Source organism: Acanthopagrus latus, chromosome 2, assembly GCF_904848185.1.
Source record: "Acanthopagrus latus isolate v.2019 chromosome 2, fAcaLat1.1, whole genome shotgun sequence".
Classification (NCBI taxonomy): Eukaryota; Metazoa; Chordata; class Actinopteri; order Spariformes; family Sparidae; genus Acanthopagrus; species Acanthopagrus latus.
The window spans coordinates 12,646,553-12,669,101 of record NC_051040.1 but is presented as its reverse complement, the minus strand read 5'-3'; the positions used below and the strand labels follow the sequence as shown (position 1 = coordinate 12,669,101).

Sequence of the window (22,549 nt, the reverse complement as noted above, 5' to 3'; positions counted from 1 at the left end):
CTCAAACTCTCCTTCATATGCTTACGTCTGCCACTTCTGTATACTAAATTAGTGCAACACCATGAAGGCAATTAACGACAGCCTGTCTAAAAGTGTAACTACTCATTTTTCAAACTTAATTAAACAGACGATCATTTTTATATGTTATTTTGTCAGAAAATGTCAGAAAAATAATGAATTGAAGTTTATCTGTTTTGATTCAACCAACTCACTCCAAATCCCAAATAAACTCACTTTACTATCATCTGTGACAAAGAAAAGCAGCTCGAGTTTGGCATTTTTGCCTGGAAAACGATTAAAACAATTAAAGTCTGCAAAAACAAGCAAAGTCATGCTAAATTTTGTATCCAACCAAAAAAGTCCTCCTCCCTTCAGAGCCGTTCCACCAGAAGACATGAATGTGCACTGCTTCACTACAGACAGCCCCAGTTTATGGCTAATTCGCTCTGTTCAGCGTGCTCGAGTTTGTTGATTTGATTAGTATTCATCCAAATCTGCTCCACCTTTTGATAACATATTTTATGCTGGTGACAAACATTCTCGTTGTCCAGATTTTGCTGCAATCCATCCGGATTACTTCACTTGTTCTGGTCACCAAAATAGCCACTTTTACCCGTCCACGCCCACATGTGCCCATCATCTATCCACATGAGAATGAGCTCTGTGTCTCTGTAGACTGCACAGGGTGAGCTGTAGAGAGAAGTGAAGGACGCTGGTTCTCTGGATAAAAAGACGAAGCATGAAGAAGAACAGCATGTGCTGCTGATGAGTAGTTTGTCTCTGTTGGGAGTGACACAGTCATTTCTTGTGTGTCAGTATTGATTTTGCATCTGAAACTAGTCAGCACACAAGTTGAGCGTGTTTCCACTAACCTCTCCTCTCCTCTCCCCTCCTCTCCTCTCCTCTCCTCTCCTCTCCCCTCCTCTCCTCTCCTCTCCTCTCCCCTCCTCTCCTCTCCTCTCCCCTCCCCTCCCCTCCCCTCCTCTCCTCTCCTCTCCCCTCCTCTCCTCTCCTCTCCTCTCCCCTCCTCTCCTCTCCTCTCCTCTCCTCTCCTCTCCTCTCCTCTCCTCAGAAACTAAGGCTGAGCTGGAGGATCTTATGGCAGACATCAAGAAGTTGGCCAACAAAATACGCTCCAAATTAAAGAGTGAGTACAAATTCTTCCATTTTCTTCTACTAGAGCTGCAACTAATGATTATGTTCTGCATCCATCATCAATCAAACCCTCTGGTTGTTTGTGTTTCGTACACAGAATTTCAAACATTGACAAATTGGCCAAAAAGAATGATACATTTCTGAAGATAAGGAAAAAGAAAAAAAATAGCTAATCCCTGTGTTTGAAGTTTCACAGGAGTTATTTTGTGCTCATTCGGCTCCAGTATAACGGATTTTCTTAACAAGTCTGCTAGAGCTGAAACATTTAATCAAGTTAATTACTTGATTAGTAAGCTGACATAAACTTTATCAACAACTATTTTTAAAATCTGTTTATCATCTTAGTCATTTTTCGAGCACAATGCTAATTATTTAAACATTCCTTTATTAGCTTTATCTTGTTTTACATAGTAACATAATGTGTTTATAGTAGTGTGAAGAGTATAATTGGGTGGCTCACAACAAAAAGACCCTCAATAATTTGAAGAAGTCAAGCCTGCATCTACACAGTAAATTAGACTAATGATTGAGGTGATGAAAGCTTTTTAGCTTCAACAATTTGAATGTGATATTCAGCTTTTCAAATGTTTAGTGTAACAAACATTTTACTCTATTTCTTCAACCCAGTTACCAGATTAATGTTGGCAAAGTACGTTTCTGCAAATCACAGATATGTTGAAACTTTATGTTTGTTTACACTGCAACTTTAGGTAAAACTTGTATTTTATCTTGTGACATTGTGCTTGTGCACTGCTTGTAGTTCAGGCACAGAGGCCACTATGTTAGGCTGACAAAAGGAAGGAAAAGCTTTCCTTCTCTGGTTGCCACAAATCCTTTCTGAGATGCCTTGAGGTCTAAACTAAAACATTTGGTTTTGTCATGACAGCCACTGCTTGAGATGTGCTGACTTCCTGTCAGAGATATCCAGGTTTTTTCACCAGAAACATGTCCAGAACTTGACCCAGTGTCTCCTTTAAAATATCCAGTGGTTTCACACCCAAAAATGTGAAAACACAGTCAGGAACTGCTGTCACTTGGCAACCCTCTCGCTTAATACCACCACCATCCCCTTCCCTTCCAGATTTTGCAGTGATGAACATTTCGTGTGAACATATAATTTGAATATGATGCTTAACTTATAGCACATACAAATGTGAATGTATCAGAGGTCTGCATAAATATTAACTGCCAACATTTTATTCTGTTGACGGATTTTGCCCTGAAATCTGCACTACAGCATCATGACCATAGCCATAACCAGTGTGTGCAGCTGTTGGTCTTCTATGTGATGTGATGTGTGGGTGCTGTCTCAGGAGAGGAGAGAGGGGAAACAAGTGAGACATAAAGAGACAGTGAACTATATAACACTTGGCAGCTGACAGACGACTCAGTTTACGCTCGTAGACTCTGCTCTGCAGTGGGCGGGGTGACTAGTGTGAGGTAGTGGCTGTGATTCATATGCACGAGTACACACGGGTTGTATTCACACTTTCTGCACACGGCCTGGCTGATGTCACAGCGACATACTGTGTGCAGGCATTAAGGATGCGTAGCTGGTCCTGGATCACACCCCCGACATGTACAAGGAGATTTCTGGTTATTATTTATCCCTGCGTGTTTATATGTTTGTACAGTATGTGTGTGCGTGAGGTCTATAATCTTTTTATTCCCTGATTTGTCTGCCGCCCTCCCACCTTTACTGCCTAGCTTGTACACGTTACCTTAATCTTTTACACCACCTCGTACACACAAAGCTTCCTCGTCTCCCTCTTTCCCCATTTTTCTGTCATGTATGACGATTTTTGTCATATGTGCCACTCCTGAAAACTATACTATATTGTGTAAAAAAACTCCCCTATCACTGCCTGTTGTGTTGAAGAATATGGGTCAGATATGAATTATCTGTTTACAGTGTCTCTCAGGAAAGTAAAGCAGAACTTCTGTGCAGAGAGCTAGAAGATAATAGCCCCTATCAGTCATCGTACACACACACACACACACACACACACACACACACACACACACACATGCAGTGTTGTTTGCACATGTACTGTATGTACACGGATACATTGACACAAGCGCTTTCAGGCAAAACAGGCTCCTAACTGTGTCACTCCAGTTCACATCAGCTGTTGCCACAGGATACCAGGATGTGTGTGTTTGTGTTTTCAGTGAGTGACCTCATCTTTTTCAGAATATGTTAAAGAAATATAGTTGGAAAGAGGATTTCCTCCACTGCGGATAATGACATTCTTCATCTATGCACAGTGGGTTTTAAATACACTTAAGTTGTAACACTGCGCTTATGGTCTGGTTAGGTTTAGGCACAAACGGGGTTGGGAATGGCTCTGGGTCTCATTAAAAATATTTGGTTTTGTAGACACAAACAAAGCTGGAAAATGTCTCGTCATCCTGTTTAAAACATCCAGTGGTTAAATGCTTACAATATTGAAAGATCCTCTCCTTATAGTGGCATCTGGCTTGGCAGCCACCGCTTGACATGAAAGTCAGCTCATGTGAATGTGATATTGCTGTAATCTAAAATATTCTGTGTATGACATTTACAAATGTAAAAGTATGAATGGTTTTCAGAGATGCAAAATGCCATTTTTTTATTCTGGCGACGGGGCTGGCAGGTGAGAGCAGCATGAATCTGTGAAGACACATTTTAGAGTCGATTAAGTCATTCTCACAAAGATTTTGGCACTGTATTGATGCCTCAAATCCCACTATGCGTTATTCACATTGCCAAACACAATAAAGTAAATTAAACTCCTTGTCATTTTTCAGGAACAATTAAATACAATGCATGCGTTGTGATGAGGCCTGTGTGTTCAGGCTGATGCCTTGAATTTCCTCCGGGATCAATAAAGTATCTATCTATCTATCTATCTATGAAGGAAAGCTCCTGGGTTTGAGTGTGGAGTTCAAATTAACGTTGATATTAACTGAAGTTATGTTTAAGAATCCGATTTTTCAGAGATACTGGAACAATTGCATGTCTCATTGCTTGCCTTACAAGCCGTATTAGCTGTAATATTCTTTTGTATAGTCAGTAAACCGGTTTACTGTGTTGGCTCAAGCTGTTTATTTACATAGACGGTGGGTACAGAAAAGCAGCTGCAGGTGCAGAAATGTCACAAAATGTCCCTGAACGTGTCGGAGCTGGTGCATCCATCTCATCCCTGTTTGACCCATTCATCCACCATGACCTAATCTCACGCCTGTTTTAGATGAAAGAAGAATAGGAAAATGTAAATGAGCAGCCTCTTACATCGGTGTATGATTCAGTTATTCACTGAGTACCTCACATGGCCTCACATCGACAGTCTCTTTAATTCACGTTGTTATTATGCTCAGCAGCGGCTCCTCTACGGTGACTTCCTGAGGTGCAACTGCGAGGGAGCAGTCAGGAAAGTGCCTATTATGGGCAAAAGTGTTTTTTTTTTTTTATCCTCTGAAGAAGAATGAAAAGAGCAGGGTCATCCCAGTACCTTGATTAATTTGTTCAGTCAGTTGTTCCCTGTCCGTCTGAGTGTTTGATTCGATGTGGGATTACTTGATATTTCTGTTGTACTGTACGAACCCCATCTTGCTGTAATTGGAGTCATCTCCTGCCAGGTGTGTCACTGTCTGCAGCTAATCTAACACACTAATGGTCCCATTAGTCTAATATCTTTTGTGCGCATTTATGACTGTATGCTTAAGGACAATTTTTATGAAATCTATTTTATTCACAGCTCTGTTTTATACCACCATTGACTGCTGACTCCATACTCCTCTTAAACACCCAGAACGGAAGGCAAGCGATCAGCAGCTGTTCCCCTGAGAATCAACACAAACCAATTTTGATCAACTATATTTCTGTCTGCAGTCACAAGCGGTGTTCCTCACGGCTCTGTTCTGGGTCTCTTTATTATATATTATTTGCCTCTGACCTCTTGGAGATATCTTTTGGAAATATCACAACCATGTTCACTACACATGGCTCTACTTATCCAACAAGCCTACCACCACTTTCTGACTGCCGACTAGAAATTACATCCTGGTTCTCCTGCAACCTTTTGATTTATTTTCACATTTTAGGTGAGTGATCTGTCTCTCAGGGCATCCAACACTTTGGTTCAGAGTGCGATTTTTTTGACAACTACCTGACCAGGCCATTACATTTGGTGTTTATATTCATGGCTGTCAGAGGGTTATTGATCATGATATTGACCAAGAGCAGTTTCTCTTGTTCAGTGTTTCTCTTGACCAACATATGACGAGGTAGCCTACAAACATCGCTGAATTCTTATGAGCTGTACTATGGATATTACTATTGATGCTTATGTTTCTGATGACCTCTTGATCTTTCTTCTTACACCCTCCTCAGGTCAAAATGTCAAAAGAAGCACTTGTCTCTTGCGATGAGGTTTGCAGAGCCCATTTCTGCTCTCTTGAATGCTGTTCTTTTTGATTACATGAACCTCTTCACCTTTCACGTTCAAGTGTTTGTGTGTTTCAGTTACAGAGCCCTCACCCTGTTACTGAAGGTATCATCTTTGTGTTTCTTTTCAGGTATCCAGCAAACCATTGAGCAAGAGGAAGGCCAGAACAGGTCATCAGCTGACCTGAGGATACGCAAGACACAGGTACAGGAGAGAGAGCAGCAGAGCCGATATCTGTGTTCTAATTGCATACAGCATAGTAATACACAATGTATCTGAGGTCAGGCCTCTTTATGCAGCTGTGAGCCGCTCCTCTATTTCATCTGTGTAAAGCATTGTGGGACAACAGTGATTATCAACGACACAATCAGAAATCCAGGCTTTTTTAGTCTGCTGCTGACTGCTTTGAGTAGCTTAATTTCATCACGTTGTCGGTGTGAACACACTACTTGGGATTAGTATGCAGTATGGAGTGGATACAGCTCCACTAACTGTCGAGGAATGCACTCACCTCCTGTTCATTTAACAATTAAATGTCTTATGAATGCTGGGCGTCTGCTGCTGGCATCGAGTGAAATGATTTGTTGTCGCTCGCCATTCCCGCAGCACTCCACACTGTCCCGCAAGTTTGTCGAGGTGATGTCAGAATACAACACCACCCAGTCGGACTACAGGGAGCGCTGCAAGGGACGCATTCAGAGACAGCTGGAGATCAGTGAGTAGACCTGGGAGACTAAACCCTCCGCCACCCTCCATACTGACTTGCACACATGTTAATGCCCCATGATTTACTGTAACACACCTGTATCTCTTCTCAGTCGCAGTCAAATTGCTTGGTAATTGCTCCTTTTTCACTTATTTTTAACACTCGTGTAAGAAAATCTGCACAGATTAAGTGTTTCTCTAAGCCCGTTTTCACAAAGGCATTATTTTAGAACGCAATTCATCATAACAACATCCTACTGGGGCCTTCACCACCATGTACACATTGATTTAAAGTTTTTCATCCTGTTAAAATGTGGTTCTGGAGACACCTTTTGTTGTAGGAACTAACACAGAAGAACACTGAATTTGAATATTGTATATATATCTCTATATATATATATATATATATATATATATATATATATATATATATATATATATATATATATATATATCAGGTGTTTAATACTGTGGGGTCCAAAAGTCTGAAACCACTAGTCACGATACGTTGGCTTTGCATTTTTTTAATAAAGCTGATAATATCAGTTTAACAATCTGAGTGAAATCTTTGAAAAATGTCCATGAATTTACACACATCTTTTAGCATTTATTATGTTTCCCTTTTTCTTAATGGTGCTATTTGTAAGAAAAGTCGATTTTTGAGTCTCATTCCCAACTCATCAAATAATAACGTTCTGGGTTTCCCAACTCATTGAAAATGGTACTTCGGGATGGCAGCCAACCCATCTCACAGCCATGTAAAAAAGAAAAACAGACTTGAAATTAAAACATAATAAATAAATAACACATGTAAAAACAAATTCTAAAACACCCCTCCACATTAACGTACACCAAAGACAGCTCAGCATAAAACCTGGCGCACAACATCTCATGTGTGGCGCTTGTGGAGGAATAAGTACACAAAAAACTGTCCTTTACTCATTTTGTTTATAGAGTCATCCATGTTTTTTATTTTCTTCATTCGTCTTGTGTCGTGTACCAAAACAACCGCCCTCACGCGTTCCAAAACACATGCATCACCAACACCCACACCCATATTCATGCACATGCCAGGTTGCTGCGGCCCAGATTTGATCTCCTCTCGCTCGTGTCACACTGTGTGCGTGATACGGTTTGACAGGTATTAGCTGCAGGCCCCTGTTGCTCCTGGACCAGACACTAACACGACCTCTGCAATGGCATCCTGGCTGGCTGAACTGTGCCAGCTGCCCCTTACAGGCATCATGACACAGTCACCTTATACACAAAGGCACACATAGGAGGAGCACTGTGACTCATTCAGCGGTAATAGAAGAGGAGAGAAGGGGCAGTTATGTTGCAGGGCACTTGGCATAAATGTCATTTCCTTTGGCCATCTGTCAGTTTATTGTGGACACATGCACCAGGTGTGTGTGTGTGTGTGTGTGTGTGTGTGTGTGTGTGTGTGTGTGTGTGTGTGTGTGTGTGTGTGTGTACCACCCAGTTCACGCTAAATGTGGTCCAGTCAAAAGAACAGCAGCGACTGACAGCACTTTATGTGACTGATCGAAGGACAAAACAGACAGAATTAAAAAAAAAAAATAACACACCTGACTCACTTTTTCCTTGAGCTCCTCCAGATCCATTTGGATTTGATTTTGTCAGCTGGCAGAGTCACAGGAGGCCTTCGCTGATATCACCTGTGGTCAAGGCAGGGATTAGACATGCAGGGCAAGCTCAGAGATGGAATGAGAGCACAGAGGAGACAGACAGACGGACGAATTATGAGCACAAGGCCAAGAAAAAAGTGCAGTTTTTGGGTTTGAAGGAAACCCCCCCCCACCCCCCGACCCCCCGCAGCAAGATTACATTTGCTTTCTGTTTTGTTCTTAAGTAATTACATTCTGTTTGAGAAATATGGCAATGGAGCTGTGTTTCTGTTATGCCAACCTCTTTGTCTCGTGTGTGTGTGAATCAATAAGAGTGTGTCACACACAGAGAGAAACACAGTCTGGTCTGTCAGACTGAGTATTGATGTCTCCTGTGCTGCTTCGCTCCATTCCTGTTCTCCTCTGGAAACAGGAAAGCAACACTGTGTCATACTGTAAACATATCACTGTCAAGGCAACTGCATTTTTTTGTTTGCTGTTGCAAAGCCATCCAAGTCTGATGTATTTTCATCAGCCCTCGCTTACATCAGCGTCCTCTTCTTTTGGAGATCATCTGTATGACTTAAATTGTTGCAGAGGTTCCCAGCTGCAAAGCAAAAAAATTTCAGTACACAGTGCACCTTTAAGTTTAGTCTCATTCGCTAAGTTTCCTGTCCTGGATGTAGCGGTGATGATGAAATGTGCCCATAACTTGAGTAAACTTGTGGATTTCTCTGGGCTTAAACATTGTTGGAAATATTTGGGATAATGTAAGTACACAACTCAGCAAAACATATAACAAAGACCTAGTTGTTTTTGGACGTTTTGTTACAGAATCCCACATATTATTTGATTAAATAGAAAGAAAAGAGAGGATGATGGTCTCCGGGCTCCAGTTTCATATTTAACAGACTATATATGTGAGATTATGTGATGACATGTGTTATCTTCCACATTCTTAAACTGACTTATAGGACCTTAAGGACAAGCAGCAACTGAAGCGCTGCCGTCATGTGTGAAGCCGGTGCAATGGCAGCTCTGTAGCATTTTATTTTGCCATTGATTGAGAGCGCAGAATATCACACGTCCATTTGCTTGCGTGAGCAGACAGGCAGGCCCAGCAGGATGGAGGGGATGTTGGTCACAGGCGTCGCAGGGCCTCTTTGACATTTGATTGTTATGTTTTATTTCCCCGCGGACGCTCCTCTCGCTCACAATTGCAGGGGAAAAAAGACAGCGATGTACGCCGGCCACATTCTCCGACTGTAACAAACAGAATGACCTTAACCTGTGCGGATGAGCTCTACATGCCTGTTCTCGCTCCTCTGCAGGTGAAATCGCAGCAAACAAAAGGCATGAAAATCACAGTTGGTTTGCCTTTTTCGCCCCGTTCCTCGAGGGGTCTCACTTCATTTGTGTTACATAACAATGGGAATGAAATAATACTGTTACTGGTAGCAACATAGCATGAATGATTTAATAGACCATAAATGCTGCGGGTGAAGTGAGACTTCTCGGCTTCATATTAGGCTTCTTGGGGTTTGGGTCTCCATGGTAACAAATAAGAGCCTCCCTCGAAGCCTGTCAGGGCTTTGAAAAAAGCCGATGAGGAGTGTGTGTGTGTGTGTGTGTGTGTGTGTGTGTGTGTGTGTGTGTGTGTGTGTGTGTGTGTGTGTGTGTGTGTGTGTGTGTGCGTGTGTGTGTAGGAAGTGAGATAAATAGGGTAGGGGAGCACCAGAGTGCCTTCGTTCTCACAATTATCCGTGACTCATTGTCGCCCCTTTCTGTCCTTCAACTCTTACTCTGACCCTCTTTAATGTTGTAGTTTTAGCCCTAATGACAGAGATATTATTTATTATCGGAGAGGCCTGAAGGATGGGAATTGGATCACAGCGACGTGGCTTCCGGCTTCTCTTTGTCCCTTTTGTCAAACTGCAAAATGTCATCGCTGAACATAAGTAGATTCTGAAATGCGGTGATCAAACAGCGGGACCGCTTGACCACAACTTAATGAAATTCATCGGTTTGATACGGATGTGACGTTTGGATGAGACACGTTATGGCCAGTTTATGAGAAGCACAATGAACAAAAAGGGCACTCTGACACACACACACACACACACACACACACACACACACACACACACACACACACACACACACATTCACGCACTGGTAAATGTCCAAGAGCAGCTTCATCTGTATTCTGTTCATGAAAGGCAATCATTGGCTCTGACTCCTGGCCATCATCACTCACCATCAACCTACCTGCGCTGCCACCGAGGCCCCCCACACCAGCCACCAGTCTTCATCACACATATCAACACACACTCACATATACTCACACACACGCTCTGATTAGGTCATGAATAGAGGTTTTGTAGTTGCCTCCACTGGGAGCCTCAGCAGCCGGTCCAGAAGGCTGTGTAGTTGATTCAGTCGTATTATTGGTTAAAAAAAAAAAAAAAAAAAGGGATTATCTGGTGTTGTAATCATGACATTTTTGGAAAGAATTACATGAGATTGAAATCACTTTCATGTCTGGGGATAAGGCTACATGTCTCTTTTAGTGGAAATTTTTTTTTTTTTTTTGCATTTCATTTTCACTCAAACATTTTTTTTATAAAATGATGATATGATTTTTGCTGAGATCAGGGAAACACAACAGATTGGACTTAACTATAAAATACACTCACGAGGAGATGAGGTGCAGGTGGAGGGGGCGGAAAAACACAGGTGAGGGCCAAGAGTGGAAAAACACCGGGAACAGGGACGAGCTAATGAGATGGATGAGGGACAGGTGTGGAGTTAATGCAGACTGGGGAGGAACACAGGAGGGAAAAGACACCACAGAAACACAGACATGAAGACAGAAGACAAAAATGAAAGGACACTGACATGGCTGGGCATCTCTGTAGCACCACAGTGCTTCATTTATAATAAGTTCTGACACATTTGACCTTTACTAAATGTTGCAGCTCCTGTAATTTGGATGTTGAACCCGACCCTTATTGTAATTCTAACAATATATCAATCAGCAGTTAGCCTAGCTCAGCCAGCTAGCTGTTTGCCAACTCTGAACATGAGCATATATCTTCTAAATGTCAAACTATGGGTCGTGTGACTTACATCCTGAGTGTTCATGACTCTTCTTATTAGATCTCACTAGCTGTAACTCAGCAGAGCCGGAACCAAAGCACTGTTAGGCAAGTCTTGCCACTCTGCAGCCATCTTGGGAATGTCCCCAAGCAGTTATTTTGTGCTAACAAGACCAGAAGTAATGGGGAGGAAGCTGTAGTTTTACCTTGAATCTGCATATATACAATCACAAATTAAATCTGATTTTTTTTTTATGTAAATGATAAAACTGATGATTGGCTTTTGCAGGGAAAAGGTGGGATATTTGTCATGCAACCCCATACTGGCGTTACACATGGAGCTTCCCATTCAAAATATTTTTAGTGGTTTGATTCTTCTCCTATTATGTTTCTGCATTTGCAAACTTAGCAAAGCTACTGTTGCCTGCTGGAATTATGTTTTAATGTCTTTTTAAGTTTTAGTTTTTTCATCTTGTACTTTAACCTCTAGGGAGAGGAAAAGATGGCTCTTTGGGTTCATTCAGTGGTTCTCAATCTTCAGATCCCATGAGGGAGTATAGAGCCACTGCAGGGGGCTGACATGGATGAAAAACTATGGAGTGAAACTAATTTTAAATGAATATGATTTATCTAGAGAAAATAAATTGTGCTGACCTTTATTTAACTAGAATTCAATTAGGATCATTCATAATAAGTTGCCTGCATCTGTTAGTGTTAATAATTTTCTTTTTCTTGAAGTTTTTTCGTGAAGTTGCTTTTCCAGGTTCTGAAATTTAGCATGCCAAAACAAGAGTTTGCCAGTATGCCTGGATAACATCAACACAATCAGTAGAACATAGCCATAACAACAGAAAGACGTACTGTACAGTGGGTAACGCAGTGTGTCTTCGTGGGGAAGAGAAGCAATAGCATGCACTGTATATACTGTAGCCTCACAGGGGTTTTAAAATGTGCAAAGGAAAGATTGAGGATGATGCTGACTGTGACTTACAGCATCAGCGGAGGAGAAATGGAGCCCGAGAGAAGCGGCTCTGCGGGCGCAGTCAGCACTCAGATGCGAGGAATTTAATGTAGGTGTAGCAAAGAAGTGTAGGGGAATGTTCAGGAAGTAGGACAACTCTGTCAGGGGAAAATAAAGACGGATGAGGCACATCTGGAGGAAGACGCAGTAGGATGTGCTGTCGCACAGGGGCAGCGCAAGAAGATACAGAGATTAAAAAAGTTTGTCTCACATATAAGTTCCTGAAGAAGTAGATGATCCCTGTAACTTTCCTTTCCTATTAAGATAGTTATAAACAGGATTACGAGACCTGTTCGGTCATCCCAACAATTGGAGAGGAAAATGTCAAAAGATTATCTGCAGTTACAGCCTGAAAAAAGTCCACCATAACAAACAGATTTAGAGCAGAGGAAACCTCAAGCTCAACCCTTGATTATCCTAATATTATTTGGAGAAGCAGCTGGATGTGGAAGGGGAAACATGCCTGATTAGCCAATATGAAAGAGGTGGGGTTAAATTATTGTTGATGAACTGCTGAGCAGATGGTTTCAGGCTTGTTGCACCCAATGATGTAATAATTTTCTAAAAATGTAATAATGTCTTAAAATGTAATCACATTTGCACTAATGCAAAATGTAATGAAACCCATTATAGTAATGGCAATAAAATGCCCTGACTGAAAATATAATAACTTTTTTAATCCCTTTTTTTTCTCAGAAAGTGTGAAAGTATACAAAAAGTTATTCTGTTAGTGTCACGACTGCCTGCTGAAAACACTATCTGACACTTATTTCATGTTTGGAAATGCGAATTTAAGGATTTATTGGGCAAATTTTACCAACCAGTCACCGGAATAAATGTTGGTGGTTACATTTCTAAAAACCACCATTTCTTTAGATTCACTTGTCATTTTCATTTTTGATGCTTGTTGATGGTGCTGGCCGTGGAGCTAAAAACGTCCTCCTTCCAGTGGGACAAAGCTGTCGCAGTGTAAACACCAACGCTCCTCAACGCTGCTCTGAGCAGGGTCAGCTCACAGAGCTAACTTTGTAGCTACAGCACATAGCAGTTACTGGAAGCTTTCAGGAAACTCTGTAAATCACAGAGTTGAGGCAGAGCAGCTGGAGGACATCGTAGAAAACATTTATCCATAAAATATCATCCAGTTTCACCACAATCAGTGAAAGCTGGTGCTGTGTGTGATGTACTGCCGTTCATTACATTTTCAGGAAACTCCTTACATTATTGGGTGCTGCGAGGCTGAAGTTTACAGAGTGGCATCTGAACTGTGAAGCCTGTGAGCGTTGGGACCAGGACAGACAATTTCTAAGATGCCTGCTGGTTGTATCCACAAACACACACTTAATCCTGTCACATTCAGATCAGCCGAAAGTGAAAGTGAAGGGTTTGTAAACCAGCTCCATGGTGAAGACTGATATCCTCTTCAGGAGCTGTGCAGATGCTCTGTTGAAATTATGGCACAGATATTTTTATTGTATTTTTTTTTTCACAACACATCCTCTGCAGTTCACAGAGATGGAAGAGTTTAAGGTACAGTAACGACAGATGGATAGAGAAAATAGAGTGCTTGTTTTAATATTATCCTCCGACAGACATGAAGGAGGAGGGGAGTTTTATTAATGTCTGCTAATTTGGTTTTCATCCTTTTAATCCACCTACACTTCACATATAATCACTTATTGCTGCTACAGATGTGTATGGGTGTGTGTTTGCCCTTTCAGCTGGGAGAAACACAACAAATGAGGAGCTGGAGAGCATGTTGGAGAGTGACAACCCGGCTATCTTTACCTCGGGGGTGAGTGATGGCCCACAACACAATGCAGCGCGAGTGCACACAGATGTTTTTAATCTAATTCCGCCCCTTCTGTTATTCCATCTCAGATCATTATGGACAACATCACCGAGCAAGCTATGAATGAGATCGAGACGCGGCACAATGAGATTATCAAGCTGGAAAACAGCATCAGAGAGCTTCACGACATGTTCATGGACATGGCCATGCTGGTGGAGAGCCAGGTGAAAACACCGATCCGCTCTCAGCACCTGCAGCTGTGTGGTTTGGGGCTCAGCCAAATATGTGTGAAAACAAACCCACAGATGCTGAATTCATTCATAAAACTAGCGATCCATCTGCCAACACGGACGATTTATGGTTATAATTCAAGTTTCCGGATTCAGAATTTCTTCCTCTTGGTGGTTTGAAAGGGTTCCCAGGCTTATGAAAAGGTTCACAGTTACAGCACCATTAACCAGCTCAAGCATGCTGTTTGTCCCCATCATGGAAATAACTCACACAGACGGAAACTGGCAGTCTTTCATCTTACACAAGTTTCAGCCTGTATTATTATAGATATCAGCCTGTCTATGCCAACAGAGTTGGATGGAGGTTATGTTTTCAGCTCCATCTGCTTGTCTGTTTGCAAAATATCTCAGTAAATTCAGACAGAATTTGGGGCACAGATAATTACTGGCTCAAGTATCAGCTGATTAGAATTTGGTGATTATTTGTATTTGGGATTTCTGCCATCAGACTTTTTTTTTTTTTTTTTTTTTTTTACATAATTATCATGCCGCCTTCATGAGCTGGAAGGAAAATCTGTCATCTGGGATTTTGAAGTTGGAAAAAAAGCAGCGCACAATTTTCTGTCTTGTAAGAGCATTGAATTATAAACATATATAGAACTTTTTTGTTCAGGATTAGTTTAGGTCTTTTTCATGTGGTCGAAATGTTATTAAGTAAAAGAACAGACACCCTGTTCAGACCCTGTTTTAACATCTTTTATAAGTGATTCGATCACAAGTACACAGCCCTAAGCCTGTCAGTTCACACTAAATGCGTCTGGACCTGCGTCTTGATTGACCTCTTGTGATCGATCTGCTCTGTCTTCAAAATCTGATCTGACATTTATATACAAAGAAAGAAATATCTTCATGTATAACTTTGCTGAACTAACAAGTTGGCCCAAATATTCAGGAAATTGTTGAAAACAGCATTTCACAATGTTTATAAAGTTTCTCTAAACACAAGAAGTCTCAAAATTGAGCGTTTTTTTAAGGGAGTCTGGGGCCTGTCTCTGTTTTTGTTTACTGTATTTGTTCAAGTTGGCACATTTACCGTCAATATGTTATATGCAACATGGTGAAATCAGTTGAAACAGTGTGTTCAAACAGCTGCTAGGAATTGAGATGCACTTTTGACACAGTAACAGACAGGCTGGTCTGTCACCTGTGGAGAAAGTCCCAGACTCCCTTTGAAAAAAATCACTCAATTTTGTGAGCTATTGCGTTAGGAGAAACTTCATAAACTTTAAGAAACACTGTTTACAACAGATGTCTCTGAAATGTCTCGGAAACAGAGCTGTCCACTTGTGATCACTCAAGTTATTCCAAGGTCTGAATTCCCTCACAGATGTTGTAAGGCATCCGTGCCCTGCATCATCCAATGTGCTGTGAACTTGACTGTACTGATATTATGTAGTTCCCATAGCTTCTTCAAAGCCACATGCTCATTTCATTCTCAAGTGTAAAGGTTGCCTTCTCAGTCAAGTGTTGAACTGCAGGTAAATCGTTGGGCATTGTACAGTGTCTGCACGAGTGTGTGGGCTCATCCCACAGAGATGAACTGCTTCTCTAGTCAGAAATACCCTGCAACTCAGAATTATGCAAACAGAAATCTTTGAGCATGAATCAGAAAATACGCTGAATGACTAACATGACTAAATTGTTGCATGAGTTTGATCTGGATTACAGTGACAGCACAATGAAATAGCAGGCTTCCCCTCATAATTTTAGTGTGGGAGTTATGATTTGTTTAAATGTCTTAATAATTCAGCAGAATTCTGTGTGTTTGGGTGCGTAATCTTGTGTTCTTCTGTCACACAAACAGTATGAACGCTCTAAATGTAAATAGTTCTATTAACTAACACTTCCTTTATTAACTGAGCTACATTATTTAAGGTAACAGTTGAGTCTGTTTGTTAATTTTGCCTTTCTCAGCTTTGCACTCTCTTGTTCCCTCTTTTGTTCTTTGTCACATCACAACACTGTCTCCCCCTCAATGACTCTAAGCTCTGGAGAACAGAGAACAGCGCTCCACTCCTAAAAAAGCAAGGTAATTTACCCTTGATTCTGTATTTGTGAAGCTTAAATCATTGGTGCTGCATGCATTAATATCTGGTTTGCCTTAAAAATCACTTTAATGTAAAACAGCTGATCACTTGCGTTGCTTTATTCAATTAAAGTGTCACAGCGCACAAGTCTTTCCCATTCACTAAGGAACCAATCTTTTTCCAGACAGGTGTTTTGTTTTGAAGGTAAACTGTTTTTGACTACTGAAGCAGCTAGTTGCTGTAAATCATAAAAGCGTCCTTGTCTGAAGATGTTTTGTAAGTTAAAGCAACACTATCTAACTTTAGTAATTCTTCAGGAAGATTGTTGCATGTCAATCCCAGATTGTCATATACCAACGCTTCAGGTAAATGATTGTGGTCCGACTCCATGACCCAATCTGGTATTTGATTTTGATCGCCCTAAGTTAGCTTTTACCGACTCCATCACCCTGCAACCCTGCAAAGGATATGTGGTTACAGATGATGAACGGATGGATAGAAAGAGACTCAGCAATCAACTGTCTTTCTGCAGAAAGCTGGAAAGATGATTTGAGTTTAATGTTTACTACGAAGCTGAGCGACAGTAAATTGAACTGAATGCTGAAGTGCAAAGTTTGTCTCTAACTTTGATTCCTCAGACCATGCTCAAAGCATCGGGTAAGCCTGGACACAACGTATTTGTGGTTGTGCATGGCCTCAGAAATGCTCTACGTGTCATCAGTAGCAGTGTAGGGACATGACAGGGTCAGAATTTAGTCAGTATATCAGCAGCAGCTGGGACAACAAATGGACAACAAGCTAATGTGTGCTATCTAGTGGTGTCCTCCAATAACATACGTATTATATAGTCAAGTATGTGAACAGCTATGTTCATGATGAAGGCGGTTGTTTATGTGAACACGTGGTTATAAAGCCAGTATATCCCCAGCCTAAGGTGCTCATACTCAGTGTAAGTATAAAACCAGGCATCATTAATAAATGATATAAACATAGAAGTGAAGAATGTTAAACATTCATCAGAGTAGTCTTATAATTAATAGTTAAAACACCTCTGTGAAATCTACCTCTAGATGTGTTTAAAGACTGAATGTGAGCTCAGGCAGATTTCTGCTCTCACCACCACTTTAATGACTCTGTCTCTTGTTTTTTTTTCGTGCAGGGTGGTCTGGTGAACAACATTGAGCGGAGGGTGCTGGAGGCTCAGGACTATGTGGAGCAGGCTAAGGACAACTTCCCAAAATGCAAAAAGTTCAAAAAGACTAGCAAACGGGTGAGATGCAAGATGCAACTGACTCATTATCTCTCTTTTTTCCTCCCCTCTTTCCTTCTCCTCTCTCTGCTTCCTTGTCTCCCTCCTTCTCATTCACCCATTATTCCTCCCCTTTCCCCTCACCTCCTCTCCATCTGTATCCACCTCCTCCTCCTCCTCCTCCTGCCCCCACACCTGGCTCCCACTTCCTGTGTGCCTCCTCTGCAACTAACATCTCCTAGGGGGAAATGATAGACCGCATAGAGTACAATGTGGAGCACTCAGTAGACTATGTGGAGAGGGCAGTATCAGACACTAAGAAGGCGGTTAAATACCAGAGTAAAGCTCGGAGGGTGAGTCACATTATGCACATGTGCACGAACACACTATCACACGAAGAACCACAGAAGCATTGCATGTATGTATTGTAGTGTGTCACTGTAGCTGTTGACAGTGTGTGTGCATGTTCACCCATCATGTATTCTGCATGTGCAGCATGTGTGTTGTGAGTGTATTTGATACAATCTGAAGCAGTGATTTCCAACCAGGAGCAAATTTGCCACAAGGGACAGTTACGAGGGTGTTTTTTTTTTTTTTTTTAGAAGCAACTGTCTACAAATGAGTGTTTAGGAGGAAATTAAACACAAAAACTGGATTACAAATTGCCACAAACCACCAGCTAGACTCCACAGGACACTGCTGGAAAACCTGACCAGCCACCAAGAGTTCATGAAACTTGGTAGCGACAAGCCAAGAAGCAGAAACAGATTGGTAAAGGTAATGGGTCATTTATTAAAATGTCCAAACTCCAGCTTTTCTTAATACATCCACAGTGTTGTTAGTGAGCAAATTAAGGAGGTGCCGCTGGGTTGATTTTGTTTCCTTTGGACAGAGTCAAGCAGGTTGTGTCAAGCTATGTTCAGTCTTTATGCTAAGCTAAGCTAACCCACCGCTGACTCGAGCTTCCTATGTAAAGTACATAAGAGAGTATTGATCGTTTCCTGTAACTTTCAGCTAAAAAGGAATATGTGTAAAACTAAAAACTTTGAGTCACCAAATCTTGAGCTGCAGGGATGTTTTTTTTTGTTGGCAAACCTGGAAGTTATAACTTGAAACTGTTATTTTCAAAAATAAGCTCTGTGACAAATTATTTATGATACTGACACATTTTGTTCAGCAAGATGGTCTTCACAGATGAACACCACTCAAGCAAAAATTAAATAGTCAGAAGTAAAAAGCTAACGTTAGGCTATAAACAAACGACTAAGCATCTCGCTACACGATACTATACACATAAGTTGTAATAGTTTTCGATTAAAGTCCTCCTGTAAAGGTGAACCGTGTCCGTTTTAAGCGAGATGACCTCTGTGGTCTCTTTTAGCCAGCTGTTCGCCTTGTTTAAGACACATAAGAAGACGACCCTGTTGAGCTTGACTCACTTGGTGAAAAAAACATTTTTGAATGTTTTAAATGATTTTCATTTCTGTTTAGTCCTGTTTAGTTATTTTTTCTTTTTGAAACTTGCTTGGAACTCGTCGTCGCTGGAAATAACCTCAAATATGAGTTCTAAAAAAGGTTTAAACCACAGACCTTATTTCATGCATTTAACTAAATCCCATTAAAAAAAAAAAAACCCACAGACGCTGATACAAAGGTGCAAAAATGCCAACTTACTTCCATGACTCTGTTGGCCGACTGTTTCGGGTGGCATTCTCCTCCCTTCCACTATCTGCATGCTCCCATTCTCAAAATCCCTGTCGCTACGGGAAACAACAGCAACCCCCTCAGAGTTGGCAGCCTAGATGCTAAAAATGGCTCTTCCTCAATCCTAATGTGGTCACCAACAATATGAACTAATACAAGTTAGCAGCTCTCACCTTTGCTTATGCAGGGATTTAGCACTTTTTGCCCATTTTATGGCTTTATTTTGAAAGGACAGCTTAGAGATGACAAGGAATGGGATGAGAGAGAGGGGGGACGACATTTAGCAAAGCGTCACAGATTGGGCTCAAATCCTGGGCTCCTGCAGCGAGGACAAAGATTCTGTATGTGGGTTGCACACTCTATCAACTGACTTACTGGGGTGCCCTGATTGATCCATTTTAATGCCTGGGGCATGCCTCCCCAAAACAAGTTATGGACACTTTTTTGCAGGAGCAGCAAGCCATACTGGGCTTTGCACCACCCAACGTGATCATATTGAGCCTTTTCCCCCTTTTACCATAATGTTAATGGGTGCAGCCAGACCTTTTGTCCACTGTGGCCACAGCCCTGTGGAGGAAGAATTGGTCTGAGACTGCTGATTTCACAATGTGTGACACTCCTGAATGATGAATAGTGTTTGATATTTGGAACTTTATAGGTGGTGTTGATGAAGGGGTAACTAGGAGCACAGCAGACACATATTGTACCACTGAGAACAACCAGGTGCACAGTTTACAAAGAGGGTTGTTCACTGGGTTACTTGAGGGTTCTTCCTTCGCCACAGTGGAGCAAGTCTGCCACCTCTTGGTTAACATCTAGAATAACGCTCGACAGCAATTCACTAAGACTGTTCAAGCTTCTCTCTTTCCTTTTTTCCTTCTCTCTTTGTTTCTCATCCATTCTCTCCCGCATCCACCGATTCATTATCTGACACTTTGCCCTCTTATTTGTTGTTTCTCCTCCCCCATCCAGAAGGTGATGCTGATAGGAGGTTGTGTTGCAGTATGTCTGACCGTCCTCATTATTTCCCTCGCAATCGGACTCAGTTAAGAAGTCCCTACAGAGCAGACAGGGCAGGAGGTGATGCCTCCTTCTCAGGATCACATGTTAATATCCACTAATAATATAGTGGCCTCTGGATTTATGTAGCCAGCCAATATTTTAAATTAAATTTTAGATACATTTTCTGAACGAAACATTTGAAAACCTTGAGGGACATGGTTGTGCTCTGTGTCTGTTTGTCATGTGCACGTTCTGCATTACACTGATTGTCTGATTGTCTTTGCATGTTTTTTATACGAATGCTAAGATGTGTGCTGATGTTGAATTATAATGAAAACAAGTGTGTGCTGAACTGTCTGTCTGTTACATGCTTAAAAAACATAAACTGTACCTTGTTGGTAGCGTTAAAGGAATACTTCAACAAGTTGGCAAATACACATATTCGCTCTCCTGCCATACATTTACTGTACATGGTGTTGCAGTTTCTCTCCTCCAAGGATTTGACTTAAAGCAAATAAGTGTTGAATTATTCCTTTATTCAATGGAGACTGTTGATTTTTCCAGGGTTTGAATGTTGGACTGTGGCTGTTGTGGACTGTGTTAAAAGACATGTTTTACAGTCTAACATTGCTTTAAAGTCACTATGTTGATATTCACAGAAAAATTGAATAATCCCAGTAAAATCAGCGCAGTTTGTTTTTACTTTCTGCTTGTTTCGGAAAAAAACTACATGTTCCTGGTTCGTGCTACCAGCAGATGGCCCCAAAATTGACAATTCCTATATTTCAACCATAGTGGCTTTAAATATGGGATCACTTGATGTTTGTGGCCTGTGTGTATATATCATGTGTTGTTTGTTGTGGAGTGAACAAAATGCAGGAACCAAAGATTAATGGTTCTACAAGTAGAAGATGTTGTAGCACTTCTGAACCACAGTCACACATCATCAGACACATTTAAATCCGACCATCTCTTTCCAAACTGCTGTTCCTTTAAACTGCATTTTGTTCTGAAGATTGTAAATATTAAAACATGTGTTAAAGTCACAATTCTAACATGTTTTCCTCTGCTCCCTGTTTGCTCCCATGGATGACTCTTTCTCTGTTGTTTTTAAACACCATACAGAAGAAAATTATGATTATTATATGCTGTGTGGTTCTGGGAATTGTCATTGCTTCCATCATCGGGGGAACGCTGGGCTGAACCCAGGCCACAGTCGCACTACTAGACACGCAAATACACAGCAGAGCAAAAACACACAAGACAAGAACACACAACAGAGCAAAAACACAACAGATTCACACTTTCAGTTTCCTGTTTCATGAATGCAATCTACAACATGTCACATCCTGAAGGACACATTTTTTCAGGCGGTGTACAGGGCCAGAGGTGTTGTTCGCATGAGTTGCTATTTTGTAAACGTGTGGTGCTGCAAACTGTTTATCTGAGTGTTGAGTGTTGTTGATATGATGTGTCAAAAAAGTGAATTCTTGAAAGTTACTAAATGACATGTAAGAATATACTAATACATTCCAACTTCCAGATGTGACACTTACTCAGTTGTAATGTCTAATTTTGTGTTGTACAGGCCACTAATCTGCAGTGTTTTCAAAGCCACGTTATCTATTAGACCTCTGTTTATTTACTTTGTCTTTTTTTTTTGCTCTCTCTGATGTCCTCTACCTCCCTGCAAGAGCCCCGCATGGTTTAGTTTACACTAAAGCGCTGTTTGTTTTGCAAAGGTGAAAGGAGACACGTTGGATTTTTGCCTATAGAATCGTCACACTGCCAAACTCTTCTAACATCTCTCCTGTAGTTTACATACGGAGGAGGATTATGGCCACTGTAAAGAAAAAATAGAAATACAAAAAAAAGATTTATGACATTTTTTCCCCACAATTTGGACTTTTTTCTCATAATTCTGACTTTAAATACGAAATTCTGAATATTTTAATGACTTTAATTCTGAGATTAAAAGTAGTCTGAGTTTTGATTTTTCTTTAGAAAAAATTAGAGTTTTGAGGAAAAAGTCTAAATCATAAAAAAAAAATCTGAATTTTGATTTTAAGGTATCTGAATTTAGATTTAAAAAATCTGAATTTTGATTTTAAGGTCTCTGAATTTTGATTTAAAAAATCTGAATTTTGATTTTAAAAATCTGAATTTTGATTTAAATAATCTGAATTTTGGAAAATAATCTGAATTTATATTTTTTAGTTTTTTGAGAATTTGATGAAAAAAATCCAAATAAAAAAAATTCCAAATTTTAATTTAAAAGAAAATCTGAATTTGGAAAAAAAAAATCTGAATTTTGAAATAAAAAATCTGAATTTTGAAATAAAAAATCTGAATTTTTGAAAAAAATCACAAATCTGTGAAAAAAGTTAGCGCTCTGATATAAATGTCCTAAAAGTCAGATTTGTTTTTGTTTTGTTTTTTTGTTGTTGT

The 22,549-nt window shown here is 40.7% G+C and overlaps 1 protein-coding gene across 2 annotated transcripts in view; it reads left to right on the top strand.

The window, feature by feature from the left end:
* Positions 1-22,208, top strand: part of stx1a (syntaxin 1A (brain)) — a 59,129-nt gene extending 36,921 nt beyond the window's left edge. The window contains exons 4-10 of one of the 2 annotated variants that reach the window (XM_037083031.1): positions 1,073-1,147; positions 5,716-5,789; positions 6,192-6,300; positions 13,759-13,832; positions 13,919-14,053; positions 17,638-17,748; positions 21,227-22,208. In XM_037083031.1, coding sequence (XP_036938926.1) covers positions 1,073-1,147; positions 5,716-5,789; positions 6,192-6,300; positions 13,759-13,832; positions 13,919-14,053; positions 17,638-17,748; positions 21,227-21,304 — 656 coding nt within the window. In that variant the 3' untranslated portion in view covers positions 21,305-22,208. The other variant, XM_037083037.1, reaches the window with a different exon arrangement.
* Positions 22,209-22,549: the final 341 nt, after the last annotated feature.